Source organism: Indicator indicator, chromosome Z (assembly GCF_027791375.1).
Source record: "Indicator indicator isolate 239-I01 chromosome Z, UM_Iind_1.1, whole genome shotgun sequence".
NCBI classification, from domain to species: Eukaryota; Metazoa; Chordata; class Aves; order Piciformes; family Indicatoridae; genus Indicator; species Indicator indicator.
Genome location: NC_072053.1, coordinates 59720922 through 59736409, shown reverse-complemented (window position 1 = coordinate 59736409; position 15488 = coordinate 59720922). Strand labels below are relative to the sequence as shown.

General features: G+C 36.8%; 1 protein-coding gene across 1 annotated transcript in view; it reads left to right on the top strand.

The window, feature by feature from the left end:
- Positions 1–15488, top strand: part of ADAMTS19 (ADAM metallopeptidase with thrombospondin type 1 motif 19) — a 129033-nt gene that overhangs the window by 45311 nt on the left and 68234 nt on the right. The window contains exon 7 of the mRNA XM_054397780.1: positions 4014–4057. Coding sequence (XP_054253755.1) covers positions 4014–4057 — 44 coding nt within the window. The remainder of the gene's footprint in view (positions 1–4013; positions 4058–15488) is intronic.

The following is a 15488-nucleotide window of genomic DNA, read 5'->3' as shown; positions in this document are numbered from 1 at the left end:
AAACACAGAACAAGCCCCTTTGTAACAACTTCCTAACAGCTTTGGATGGCAGACCTGCTGTATTGAGAGAAATAATTTTGTTTAGCCAGATGAGTACCAACTGCTTGGTAGTTTTCAAGTAGAAATAAAAAAGCTTTGGTTCAGTGTCAGACCTCTTAAAACTCCACCCACACTTCCATTAAAACTCCACCTACACTTCCTTTTTTGTCTCACACGATAATGGAATAACAAGAGTGCTTTTGAAAAACCTTTCCTGTGCTTTCACATGTCAGTAGTGTCTAGTAACCTTAAGACTTAGAAATGAAGTACTGAGTATTCTGCAGAGCTCATTTTTAATGCTTAACTACAAAGAGCAGAATGTGCTTGTAACAGAAACTATTTTTCAACAGTTGAAGAGAGTACCATGAATAAGGTACTGTACAAGACTTATTTTTGCATTTCATAGATAAAATGCAAAGTAAAACTGGGTTGTCCCCCAGTCTTTCTCTGCAGCACAAGTGGGCTTTAATGAGGCATGTGAATCTGATACCAGTTTGTTCATTTCACTGTACTGTAGCCCTGTTTCAGTCTCTGAGTTTTTTGTTTAGGTTCCCATTAAATTGGCTTATTCTAATGAAGTAATGTCCTGTTTAAAATAATAGTGCCATAAAGTAAAAAAAAAAAAAAAGAAAGAAAAAGTTTGAAAATTAGAAAAGGTCCCCAGGGAGTGAGAGTATAAGGAGAATGGAGAATGAAAACAGAAACTCTTGATAAAACTGTCTGGTTCACAGATAAAAGCCTGTACTAGTAATTTAATAATATACATATCAGGAATTGCTTTACTTTGAGGAAAAAATCTACGACAGCACATCAACATCCTCCTTATGTTTAAAGTTACAGAGTACGAATCTATAGAAATAAGCCTTGATTTGGGTGGCCACTGAGATGATATTACCAATTGCTATCTGCATAGGATATCTGAATGGGTAACTGAAAGTAAGTCAGGAAAAGGTCCATGGCATCCACTGTTGCTCCTTGATGGTGCTTAAGTTCATATATTACCCCTATTGCGGACATGGTAGTGAAAGTTTCAAAATCTATTAAAAAAAAAAAAAGTCTGAGTCAGAACCTACCTTCCCTTAAAAATTATGCATCATGCTGCTTTTCCCGTGCATAATTGTTTAAATTCCAAACTGAATAGTGAATGTTTGATTATCGGTGGTTTATTAATTTCAAAACCGACTTTTGTTTAATTTGGGGGTTTTTTTAAGTGCATTTATTAGTAGGTGCATAGTTTGTATGTGGGAATCTGCAATATTTTCATTATTCAATCAGCATGACGCAAACTAAGGCATTTGCAATGTGATGATAATGTTATTTGCCATTGCAGCCATTAATTGCAACTATATTTTTACAAAAGCTTATGACTTGAGAAACCTGTTGCTCTGGCAGTAAGCCTCAGATTTGTCTTAAAAAGTTCTAAGTCCTAGACTCAATGACATCAGCAGGAGGATTTCTATTTAGAAATAGGATAGTTTTGCTGTGAAGGCCCTCCATAATGCTCTGTGTGTTTGGTTAAAAGTGTATGAACTAAATACAAACAGGGGATGAGTGATTACTCATTCTTCTTTAGAAATCTTTTCTAGGGTTAGCCAACTTGTTCAAGCTCAGAAATTAGTCCAGCATCTCATGAAAGCATGGCTTTTCTCTTACTGGAATAAGGACCTGTTTTCTCTTTCATGTACATGCAAAGTAACTGTTTAGACTGATGTTGTGTGGATATCCAACAAACTAAGTTGTGTGCTGTGGAGTGATTAGAAGGGGACTTTAGTGTGCTTTAAGCAGTTTCTTGCTTTCATTGCTAGACTCAGTTACTAACTTGCACTGTGAAAGTTCTTCCGTATGTGTTAATGGTAATGCTACTATCTTTGCCCTGTTTTGCTAAGAGAAGGGAGGAAAAAGAGCAAAGGCAAATAATCTCAGTGGCTTTTCTGAGGGCTTTGTAGTGCGCTTTATTGCTCTGTTTTATAATCAGAAGAGTCTAAAGCCTCTTGTGTTTTGTGTAGTTTCAGTATGGTAATTTCGTATATATAAAGCATAGAGGGGTGTATGTGTACAGTATATGTGTATGTTACATGCACATAGAGGAACATAGTTATGATGGAATTTTTAAGTTAGCATATGGGAAGTAGAAAATTATTTCTGTGAGAGTCATTGGTAGGTCTAGTTAGGGCTGTGACCCTTTACTAAGGAGCCTAGTCTCAAATGCATGTAATGCATTCATATTCTTGGAAATTAAAGGAGGTATTACATTATTTCAATATAAATCTGGAAATAAGAATGGTTTATTGTACTTCCCTCCTGCCAAATCATAGCAGTACCATTTCCCTCAAGTCTGATAATGAAACCCTGGATGCATAGCATAACCATAGTCAGAGTCAGCCAAGAAGGAAAAATGAAACAAAACCATCTCCTTAAGGTTTTGAGAACAAAGCTATTACATAAGCAGAATCCACTTGGAAATCAGTGGTTTTAGAATGTCAGATGGTATTCTTTTACATTTGAAGATATGCTCTCTTTTTTTTTTCGCTTGTTGTTATATCAGTTAATTTATGGCAGTTGTATGAGTGTTCATGAAAGACAATCTATGTCCTTAGATTATCCTTACACACGTTCTTTCGCCTCACCACAAGTCCCATATTTCTAATGGTTCTGTCATGTTGCTTAACAAGACAATAAGTCCCTTGTGTCATATAGCACAAAACAAAGAATTGTGTTACAACCCAGTGCATTAGTGCAATTTGTTGCAGGTTTGAACAACTAAAATGCATTTTCTTCTGTATCTGATTAGTGTTTCTTGTTGCCACCTTCGGATCAATTTCCAAGGTTCTTCTAATGGATTCCCAGAATCCATTATCCATTTATTCACAAGATTTGTTTCCAGCACTGTTGTTTTGCTTTTCTACTCTGTAATTATCTGCCAGTGGTGTCTGGAGAATCAAATGCTATATAGCTCCACATCTCTGTCTGTATGGCCTTTAACAAGTGTCAGAAATTTGCCAGACTTTTAAAGAGATTGCTTTTGGGTCTGTCACTCTGTGGGATTTGTCTGTGGGAAACAAACAAACAAACAAACAAAGAGCTCTTGGAGTAATTTCATTTTTTAAAGTGACAAGTATCACAAGCCTACTCTCTCATCGCAAGCACCAGTTCCTTCATTGTGTTCTGAAAAGTTAGTATTTCTGTATGTGTCAGATGCTCTATTTTTACTTAAAAATTAGCAAAAGTTATAAACACTCCAGTGAAAAAGGTGGGGGTTTGTTGGATGTGGGGTTTTTTGGCTTTTTTATTAACTTGCTACATGCCTCTGAGAACACGTAAAATAGGTGTGAAATTAAAATGAGTCTCATGCAGAAGTTGTTTAGAAGACAGAGATCCAATGTTTATTCCACTTCATTCAATGGCACAGTCTTACTCAGAGAGCTATGTCTGGACTAAAATCAGTGTCAGAGGTAGCATTCTCTTCTCCTATTGAGTTAGCCTCTACAAGATTGGGAAGACCTAACAGAAATGAGGCATGTTCCTTTTACACTAGAATGAGTTCCTATTGGTCATTTAAACCACTGACTTCTTAGCACAAAAACTTTCTGACTCTTGAATGCTGAATTACAGTGCTGCATTTAGACCTGATACTAAGCATTGAAGATATTTTCATTTCATATGGAAGAAAGATAACTTTAAACTTTAAACTGTAACATTTCACATTACATAGGGAAAAAGGCAAAAATTAGGCACAATGCCATTTAAATTTGTGGTACATGTTTTTTCGCTTGACTACTCTAATCTATTCTGAGTCTGAAGGTTTAAGTGTTCTGGGTAACTCTGGCCTTTGCTTCCTCATGCTCTTTGTTGAGATAGTGGTGTTCTGTATTTACTCATCGAGCCATAGGAAATATTTGTAAATAGGTCACATAGTCATTAGCAGTCTGACAGCTTGGCTTGCTTAACATGTTTCTTTTCCCCCCTAAATCTAGGAAGGATTTCTGTGTACATAAAGATGAGCCATGTGATACTGTTGGTAAGTAAATAAACGTAAGAGACTGTATGAACCGCTTCATAAAATAAGTTTTATGTCAATAGATGTGAAGCTAAAAGGCGACAACAGCATTGGTGATGGATAGATCTAAGAAGCCAAAATGCAAAACGCGTCTTAAATGCTGATAGTACTTTGTTAGATTTGTTCATGTTTCTAGCAAAATAATATATTTAATTACAGTATTTCCATATCATACATAGAGCAAACTTTTTTTTTCTTTTAATCTCACTGACAATTTAATGCAAAACTGTTCTTAATTCAGAATATTCTTAATTCAGAATATGAAGCTAAACAGATGTATTTATGATTCTTTTCTTATGCAGTGGATTTATCTTTGGTGGGAATATGACTATGATGTTTTAAAGAAGTTTTCAGAAGAATACAATGTAATATAGTAGAGTTATACAGTGTTTATGAAAGAAGAATATAGGATGTGAACTGTTGTGCAAAGCATCTTCTGACATCCTCAATTAAAGCAAGTGCTAGCTTCACTGAGTTTTTCTGTCAAGAGTCATTAATTTAGCTGACACCATTTGGGGAAGATGATTTCTCAGTGAAAAAGTCTGTTGGAAAAGATAGGAAAAGGTAACAACTGTTCTATTCAGTCACAATTCTGGATAAAATCATGCCCTGACACTAAATGAAGGATGAAGGATGTCATGGCATGTTTGTACCCTAGAATTTTGTTTGGCTAATAGAAGTCTTTAAGAGTTCCATATGTAAATACAGAACCTAAATTATTTCAGTAAGATTAGGATGATAGTAATGGACTATTAAGTATTGCCATTCTTGTGCTCCCTCTTAGGTAGAGGAGAAGTAGATGGTTTTTATGGTTTAATGTCAATGGCAAAGGTTTGAGGAGTCTTATGTAAACTGTCTTACTTCACTATTTGCTAGTCTTTGCTGCTGCTGTGTTATCTCGTCTGTGAACAGGTCTGTGGGGTGGATATCAATAATCCCAAATGAAAAATGGAATGTCTCTCACAACAGTGGCTAAAATTCATAGTATTCTTCCATTTATCAGTATCTTGGTGTTTAGTGAATTTTGTATGAGTGCTTGGTGCTCAGAGATGTTAGTTTTTGTCCTGTAAGTGAAAAAATGTTACCTTAGAGCTGGAAGAGGAAGTAATGTAACAAGAAGTCTTCAGTTTCTTGTGCAGATGTAAGCTGAAGATCAAATCTGGTGTACTTCCAGTGTACCTAAAGCAGAATAGACTGGTATCTGGGTTTTCCAGAGGAAGTGAGTGTATTCCAGGTTTTTCCCTGAAAAATATTTCCTCTTTGGTTGAATCTTGGAGGTGATAGAATGATAGTCTCTGATTTTGTCTGTGGAATTGTAAATGAAATAAGATTGAGCTGAGTCAAATACAAGTCATTAACATTTCTATGATAAAGAAGCTTGGATGCAACCTGAAAATGAAGCAGTGTGTTAATCATAAGTGGAAGTAAACAGTTTGCAGACTTGGTGTGGTGATAAGAAAAATGAAGATACCTTGGCATTTTGTGGAATGACTGTTACAGACTTTCCTATTCTGCATATTTTCATGTAGAATTTTCTTCAGGGATTAAAACATGGTTTTTCTTTCCACCTAGCTGCAGTTGTGCAACAAAAGGTCATTCTTTTTGTCTTTTTATCAACTATTATATAAATTTAATCCTTAGTTTTCCAGGTGAATATAGTGCCTTTCCATAAATTCGTTTAATCCATGCTCATTTTTATTACATCTGTGCTCACTTTTAAGAAGATAATGTTCTGAAGCTCTTGTCCACTGCCATCCATGAGCTGATCTATGGAAACATGTTAAAAAAACTAGGAAGCACTTTGCACATTTCTCCTGAAGAAAATTTTTTAATTGTCTTGCTGAAATGGATGTATTACATTAATATTTTTAGGATTGTGGGTTATATGTAGATTATTGAAAATGCATATAGGTAGATTCATTTTGGCATCTTTTTGTTTATTTTTGATTTCTCTAGTAAAACCAAAATGGTGATTTTTAGTCTTAGATTCAATCATTAGGTCATTGAAAGGTAAGGAAGAACAGTTTAATCTTACTATAGGTTTTTATGTGACATTATTGTAGGCAAAAGGAGACAGTACATTGCAGGGATGATTTAACATACTGGAAATTACAGAATTTGCTGAAGAAAGTAGATGAGAAATGGTAATTTATTATGAACTATGCTACTCCCAGCTGTCTAGAGCTTGTTCCTCCTTCCTGCCTCTAAAAAACGCAAAAGAATAACACTGCAGTACCAACTTTTGTCTATGATAAAGAGTGAAATAAGGCAGTTCTCTGTGAAGGGCAAATGTAACTGTACATGTACATAAGGCAGTCAAGGTGATCTTTGTAGCACATTACACAATCCAGAAATGAAAGTCATGAGAAACAAACTTTGGTTTTGGAAAGGGTTGTCACATTGGATCATATTCTTCCCAGTGATGGATACTAAGCAGACAAATACTGGATTTATTGTTTATTCATTAAATGCCAAGACTCACAGTTTTCACACTGGACATGAGTATCCACTTAAACCAGTTGAAGTAAGTGCCAGCATTTTGTTATGCCGTCAAAGTTTGCATGTATTTAGATGGCAAACAGTGCATTTCTTTGTGCTTCTGGTCTTGTTCTAATCGAAGTTCAGAGCTTATTGCACTTTTCAATTAGTACATTTTCATTGTCTCTTAAAATAACAGAGTGATTCATATGAAGATTTAATGGTTTAAAGGTAACATTAACCTAGAACTGTTAAACAGAAAAAAATATGTTACCCAAAATCAGAAACATGTTAAAACTCTCTAGAAATAGATAGTTCGGGCTTGATTTTGGAAGAAAATACATTATGTCAGTCTTCCAGATACTTGTTCACAACACCATTTAAGCTGGACAAACAAGAATTTTCTTTCATAATGATAGAATACATGTTTTGGAACATTTGTCAGCTTTTTACATTCTTAATCAGGAAAAAGCGTTCTGCCCATTTGGTGATGAAGCATGAAATAATACATATTAACATTTCATATTTGGTAGTTTTGATAAATAGTTCTGGTATTTTACTTGGTTTACCAAAGTGTATTGAAGTTCAGAAAGTTCAGAATGTCTTTATTTTAGAGCATTTCAGAGTTAAATCTTTTTGTACTATTGCTGGAAGTGTTTGGAAATTTCTGCTGTAGCCAGAGGAGTTGTGAGTCTGCTTTTTTATTTCACAATGTCAGTCTGGAGTAACTCAGATGAAAGCCTTCCTTGACTAATGTCACGTTTCTGTAAAACAATAAACTAGACTCTCATGTGGTATATCAGTCAGTCCAGGTCAGCTGATTTCAGCTAAGCTACTCTGATTTCCTCAATATCAATTGTCATAGCCCCTGTCAAATTCATCCTCGGTAAAGAACCACAAGGCAATTGTTTTAGGCTCCAAATTGTCCAGACGTAAACACTCTTGAGCTTCCTCTGGTTGATTTGATGCAGGACTCTGTTTTTATTTATTCCTCGTGCTATTCTGTTTGTGTGTACTCTCTGCCTCCTATTCCTGCACTGAATTAAGATCTACCACCACTGTCTCTCACAACTCTGTAGCTTAAAGAGAGATTTCAGATCATGTTTTACTGTGCAGTCATTAGGGGCATACTATGATTAAAATGAAGAGAAGGCTTGTCTGGGGCTGGAAGATAAATAAAATTTTCTTTAGATAATGAAAAAAATTGGTTTAGATCTGAAATTGTCCAAGATTCTTTTCAACTGATTTTTGCAATTATGGCATTTCTGTCCTCCAGATAGATTTTGCTGATTTCATCAGAGGGAGATATCTTTTAAATTTGTGGTGATTGGGAGTGTTAGTTTTGGTTTGTTTTTTTTTTTCTTTAATGCTGTAAAGAGGTACAATTACAAATTGTCTCAACAAATTTCTGAAAAATCTAAGAAATAATAAAATTATCAGTTTTCAGAAAATTAAGTCTGTACTAAAAGAACCAACATGAAATGCAAACTGGGGGCTGGTACAGGCTGTATTGTTCTTTTCTGTACATTTTCTGGTATTGTCATGTTTAAGTAACTGAAAGGAGAAATGATTCATAGGGCAACTTGTTAATGGTTATTTCACAAAGCTTAGTACCAAAAGATGGAAACCACCAGATATTTTCACACTCCCCTGGAGGGTTAGGCTAACAAATAATCACAGAAAGACTAGTTCTTGAAGCAAATGTATGCACATTTGGATTTCCCTTTGTCTACCATTCCACTGCAGCAATTAAGATTTGGAGTCTCTAAGACATTCTTCTTTTGGATTACATTTGTTGTTTGCTGCTAGCTAATGTCTTCTGTGGAAACACTATAATAGAGAACTCTTTGTGTGGAATATTACAGACATGGACAGATTGTAAAACGATACTCATCTTTTGTTGGCATCAGTTTAGAGCCTCGTTAATCTGCAGGAACTGAGAGGAATGACTGCTTCTAAGGGAGGCTGTGTTCTTTCTGGGGCTGCTCCACTTGGACGCTGCTCACTGCCTTGGTTTAGCATCCTTCTGTCTACTTTTACAGTCTTTCCTCATGCCAGCAAAATGACTTAACAAGTCTTAGCACAAACAAGCAGTTGTGTTTAGTGGAAACCGTGATTACTTAATTAGGTTTAAAATTCTGTTTTTAACTTTCATGTGATTCACTATTTGCATCAAAGCTGTAGGCGATGGTTAGTTTCTGTAGCAGGGTGCTTTTCTCACAGCAGTATCATCTCAAAATAGTTTTCAAAAGGCATAGGAATGAGCATAATTGCTGCAGCTGGAAATACTGTCAGGCTGCATGATCTGCACAAGATCAGTGAAATAGCAAGTGAGAGAATCAGGAAGGGAACCGAACATGTTCATTACATTGTCTGCATTTGTAGTGCCTGTAATCTGGCTTTAAAGAAAATCTAAAATGTGGTTATGCTGTCATACTACAGTAAGTCACAAATGTCCAGGTAAACTTACCCTTAAAGAACATCTTCTACTATTTGAAAGCTGTTCCTTCAGTAATACAGTAGAACCAATAGTGTGTAATAACTGTAATTGCTGCTGGTAGATGTTTTTTTTTTTTGCTATGTCTTTAATGAAGGCTGTTACAAATATCAGACACTAACAACCTGAAAATCCTTGTGTTATCCCTCATCTTAACATATCTGATTCTGCAGGTATCTGATTCTTCGGAATACTTTCTCTCATCCTTTGTCTAAAGGCATGAAGACAGCACATGTGCTTTGTAAAATGTTGTGGCTATAGTCAATGTTTTGAAAGATTTGCGACAGCTAGTAAAATGTCTTAGTAACACTGATTGCAACAAAACGGAAAACAAAAAAGCAGTATTTCCAGTTTCAGTTACCGTAACTTTTTACAGCACTCAATTGAAAAATATATCTCTGTTGAAAGAAGGTCGGTGATATTCACAGCATATAGCCATTGAATTCCATTTGACCTAATATGTCGGAATTATGGATAATTTCAAAGATAGCTTTCGCCTTAAATAGAGAGACGTCAGCTGACTCTTTCAACACTATCTTACTGCAGCAGGGTGAGGCTTTTCTTTTAAATACACCTCCAGCTGACACAGCTATATTGTTCTGCACAAACACATGATCTCTAAAGCTGATACCATTTGCTTGTACTCTTAGTCCTCCCTGAAATTCCCAGTGGGATGTTTCAGGAGTAGTAAAGGGAGCTTTTCCGATGCTTTATGAAAGATAGAGTTTCCAGAATTTCATTGATCACTGAGGAGTGTAAGTGCAATGTTCTCATTGTGGTCTCCTGGAAAGAACATAACTAAATGCTGTTTTCCAACGATATTTTGAATCTTATGATATCATAAAGGAACAGGATTTCCTAAAAATAATAATCAATGCATGATGCTGTATTATTGGGTCCTGTATTTTCAAATACCACTTTAAGTTAGAACATCAGCTATAAGAACATGGTTTTCCCAAAATGTGCTTCCATCTAAACCCTTGGCTAGAAAGCATTTTCCAGTGAAATGCTGACTTTGCAATCTCTTAACCAAATTCCATTAAGAGTTCTTGTCAGATTGCTTTGGAGGAATGGTACAAATACAGTATATTATAAATTTCTAACTTTTGTAACAGCCAGCATTGCAGAGATAAGAACAAGAGCAGAAAATTCATGTGCCATCAGGTCTTTGTGGCAAGGGATCTAAGAAGTGTGAATACAAATAAAGATCAGTAAGGACTCAGACAAACATTTACCCAATAAAGACCCAAATCAAAATGAAGTGAAAGAACATTTCTTCCATCCAGCTTAGCAAAATGCCAAAGATAGACTTACTTTTCTAACATGAAAGCTTTGGGCCTTTAAGACAAAGGACTTGGTCTTTGCCTCCAAAACATGTCCACAGGGACAAAGGTTTAGTCTAGCCCTATGTACTATGAAATTGGACAGAAATATGGAATTAGGCAGGCTGTCATTGTCCAGTGCAGGTTAATGCTGGAAATACTGAAGCTGAATGCTTAGGACCCATTATCAATGATCAAAGAAGTTGCACAGAACATGGGCAGCATCCCTGCAACAGAAAACTTAAGAAATCGCTTTGCCTCTGGTTCCTCATGTGTATCCATCTGGTGTTCCTCCTCTTGGAAAATCTGTCTGTTGCAATCTTGCAGAGCTGCCCTTGGCCTAACTAGCTTAAGGAGTGGTAAAGTTTGCTGAGAATCAGAGTGAACTCTCATGCTGAGCCATGTGCTGCTGTGGATGAACTCCTGTGGGTGCTTGATATTGCTCATTTAAAGGTGGTTCAGGTACTGTGTGCTGTCAAGCAGGATACCTTGGAACATAAGCCCTTTAGGCACGTTTAGTTTTTCTGCCTCTCTACTGGTTTGTATGGCTACTGGATCCTCCTACACTAATTTTCCAGAGGAGGGAAAAGGAAGGAGGAGGTACTGCCACTGTGCTCTCAGTGGGCATATTTGATTTAACTGTGATGAAGCTTGGAGAAGTCTGTCCCTCCTCTTCCACACCCTCCCCACCAGCAGAACACAGAATAAGTCTCTCTGAACAGACAATTGGCAATTTCATAATCAGTGAGCTTACTTTTAATTACTAACCCCTTATCATACTTTAAAAATGTCTTTTCTTCTGTAAGAAATTGATCAAAGACTTACTGCTTCAGGCAATTTCTTCCTTTATTTTTATTTTATTTTATTTTACTTTGAAGTAGTAGGTGGAAGTGAAGCAAAAAAATTTTGTTTTTCAGATTATACTACAAAAGTCACTGCTTTCTTATTAAATATACATTAACAATCTTTATAAGGGAAAAGCAGGACCTTTGAATATGTTCAGGAAGACAGGATTGTTAGTTTTCATTTTTACATCCAATTTCAGGACTTTTCCATCACAGAAATAGTAGAGTACAGTTTGGAAGTGACCTCAGGGCTCATGTGGACCAAGCTTTCTTGGCAAAACCATGGCCTAGAAAAGACGATCTGAGTCTTGAAAGTATCCAACGTTGAGGAATCCACTGCTTCTCTGGAGAGATTATTCCAGTGGCTGATTTTCCAGTGGCTGATTGTCCTCATTGTGAAAAAATTTCCTTTTGTGTCTAATTTGAGTCTCTCCAGGAATAACGTGCACCCATTATCCCTTGACTTGACTGTGTGACACCTTGTAAAATGGGTGTCTCCATCTTTGTAGACACCCTTTAAATACTGGAACATGGTTATAAGGTCTTAAGGCCTAAAGCCTAAGCTTATTTTCTCAAGACTGAACAAATTTAGTTCTCTCAGCCTTTCGTCAGGTGGCAGGCTTCCCAGACCTTTGATCATCTTTGTGGTCCTTCTCTGGACCTTCTCCAGCCTGTACTCATCTTTTTTGTATAGTGAGGACCAAAATGGAACACAGAATTCTAGATGTGGCCTGAGAAGTCCTGAATAGAGCGGGATAATGTTTTGCTTGTAGTTCATTATGCCATTCAGGTCCCTTTCCGCAGAGCTGCTCCTCAGGTAGGTAGATACAAGTCTGTTCTGAACTTCTGTATTATGCTTTCCCAATTACAAGACCTTAACATTTGTCTTTGCTGAACATCATTAAGGTTCTTATTAGCCCACTCTTCCAGCCTATGCAGTGAAATCTCTAAGTAAATTTTAGTTAGAGCCGAGAAAGTTCATCACACCTGTATTGAAATTCTGATAGCCTGTGGGAGTTCTGTTTCAAAGAATAATAAGTTTTGAGAATGGAACAGTTTTAACATTACTCATTTAATTTGTAGGATAATTTTGTGTATTTGTTGATAGTGTGATATTTATGGCTGTCTTTAATAGGAAGTGGTCTTGTATTATGCTGTAATAGTTCTTCATAATTGCATGTGTACCATTATTCCTCCTGCAAAAATGTAATAGAACTTTGTCATTTTCTGCAGTTTATACTACCTCACCTCTAGGTAAATTTATATATTGTTTATTGTATTGTTCTCTGTATGTAGTCTCAGCTTATTTAAAGTTCTATCTGAAAGGAATTTAAAATATGGAGTGATTCCTATATTTGAAGAATTTTAACATTACACTGAATAGAATTTAGAATGTTTGAGTTTGGGGCTGAAACTTCAGTGTCCTTCATGCGCAAAACTCCTTTGTCCATCAGAAAAAGGAATTTCAAAGTAAGGACAAAAGAATCTGTCGTATTAAACAGCATATATTTGCTTTGTGCTAAAGAAAACAAAAGGAAATTGCAAGCTAATTATCACAATAACTTGTGTTTGTCTTGTGAATAGTGTGTACTTCCGAAGTTCATGCATGAACTTCAGCTTTGCATGCTACATTGAAAAGTGATGAGTGAAACAGGAGCAGTACTGCCATAGTATGCAGGAGATGGTCATGTCTGGACTAGGGAAGGGTACTAAGAAACATAAAGCAGAGGACAGAAGTGGACATGGCTTAACTAACTCAGGTCTCAGCTGGCAAAAATTCTTTCACCAGTACTTACCTCATACAGGTTGCTTTCATGTGGAAAGCATGTAGCTGTAATTCTATGTACATTCATAATAAAATTAACATGGATTGGCAACTGTAATAATTGTGTATTGATAATCAGTTGCACTCTGTATACTACAGTAGAGATATATACCTTCTATTAGTGTGTATAAAGAGGAACTCTTCATTTTATCTCTCATGGATACAATTAAATAAAAACAAAATTTTGTGTCAAATATGAGAAATTAAAGACATCCAGAATATATGGCTGTTAAGTAAGGTACCTGTTTTCTGGCTAGTGATTCATTTCTCTAATATTAGAGTCTTGTTTAGCTCTTGGTAAATACACTTCTGTATGCTGCTTTTGTTCCTTCAAAGGAAACATTTGCAAAGTTGTGTTTGAATAGAGTAGTCGGCTTTGTATAGTATTTTGGACCCAAATTTTCCACTGCTTTTTTAATTGGAAATTTTTTCAAAATAGGAGATACCATGTAGCTTCTTGTGATTAATGCATCAGTTTCTGTGTCCTGTAGCTATATAGGGGGGAAAAATGATCATAATGCAATTAGATAGACCATGTGATGAATGAATATTTTCCTCTGGATTTTGAAGAATGGGATGGCTGAGCAGTGATGCATGAGTCCTTTAACTGAGGAGGACACAAATAGAGCTCCCTGTTTGTGGAGAGAACTGCAGATAATCCACACAACTGCATCTAAATGTTGTCAAATTCAAAGAAAACTGCTCCACAAATACAAGCAGCAAGAAACCAGGACAGGGCTAAGGCTGTCTTCATTTAAATGTCTTTGGACAGATTTTCTGTTTGAATTCTTCTGTGACGTTTAAATGGCAACAAGTTATTTTCTGTTTCTATTTTGAATCTCTGCTGAAGATTTTATGCTCTGAAGACGGTAGTACCTTAGCCTGAATAAAACCTGAGTCGAGTCATCCTTTACTCATCTTACACAAGCACAGAATAGTCAGGGTCTAGTGCTGCTCACGTGAAGCATAGGAGCCTCCTCTAGTTCTCAATCACCTTGTATCAATATCCCAACAAACTCAAAGAATTTTGGAAACAGTTCACAACTTGAGATACAGTCTTGAAGAAACACGACAAATGCAGATACGAGTTGGACAACTCAGTGCTGACACTTAGGCAACATAACCTTGTATGTGCTAATACATCACTAAGCAATATATGCTCAATTGCACTAATGAAGATGGAATACAGAATGCATATCTGTAGATAACAGTAGTGATTTTAAATGAAATGACTTGAGCTGAAAAGAGGAGTGGCGGAAGTCTCTTCTCAAAATAGCTTTGCCTTTGTACTTGTTTTTCAGAAAGATGCTAGTTAAGTTAGCCATCCACATCTACAGTTTTCTGTATAAAGAAATTATTTAATTCACTTTCCCTAGAAGGTGTGCTTCTGGTGTTTGCAATAAGCAGCCTCAAGATAAATGAGGGTAGGAAGGCTCTGCAAAGGGATCTGAATCAACAGGCCAGTTGTATGAGGTCAGTTGTATGAGGTTTAATAGAGCCGAATGCCAGGTCCTGCACTTGTGTCACATCAACTCCCTGCAATGCTATAGGCTTGGGGCAGTGGCTGGAAAGTTACCCAGCAGAAAAGGACCTGGGCATGTTGGTTGACAGCCTTCTGAACATGAGTCAGCAGTGTGCTCAGGTGGCTCAAATGGCATCCTGGCCTGCATCAGGAATAGTGTGGCTGGCAGGAGTAGGAAAGTGATTGTCCCCCTGTACTTGGCACTGGTGAGGCCAAACCTTGTTCAGTTTTGGTCCCCTCACTACAAGAAGGATATCAAGTTTCTAGAGTGTGTCCAGAAAACAACAACAAAGCTGGTGAAGGGCTTGGAGAACAGGTCTTCTACAGAGCACCTGAGGGAATGGGGATTGTTTAGTCTGCAGAGGAGGCTGAGGGGAGACCTAATTGCTCTCTATAACTACCCAAAAAGAGGTTGTAGCAAGGTGGGGATTGGTCTCTTCTCCTACGTACCAAGTGATAGGACAAGAGGAAATAGCCTGAAATTGTGCCAGGGGAGGCTTAGATAGGATATTAGGACAATTTTTTTGTGGAAAGAGTGGTCAGGCATTGGAATAGGTTGCCCAGGGAGGTGGTGAAGTTACTTTCCCAGGCACTCTTCAAGAAACATGTGGACATGGGTCTATGGGACATGGTTGAATGTCCATGGTGGTGTTAGGTTGATGGTTGGACTTGATGATCTTGGAGGTCTTCTCCAGCTGAAACAAGTCTATGATTCTGTGGGTGTTTTTAAAAGTACGTCTCCCTTGTAGTGAAAATAAGCATAATTTAGTCACATGAAAAACTTAGAGGTCACAAACTTCAAAATTTTTGCCGTAGAGTCAGTGTATTATTCTAAAACTCAACCAATCAAAAAGCAGACTGTTTCAGACTCCTTAGCTGCTTCTTGTCCCACAAAAGAATGCA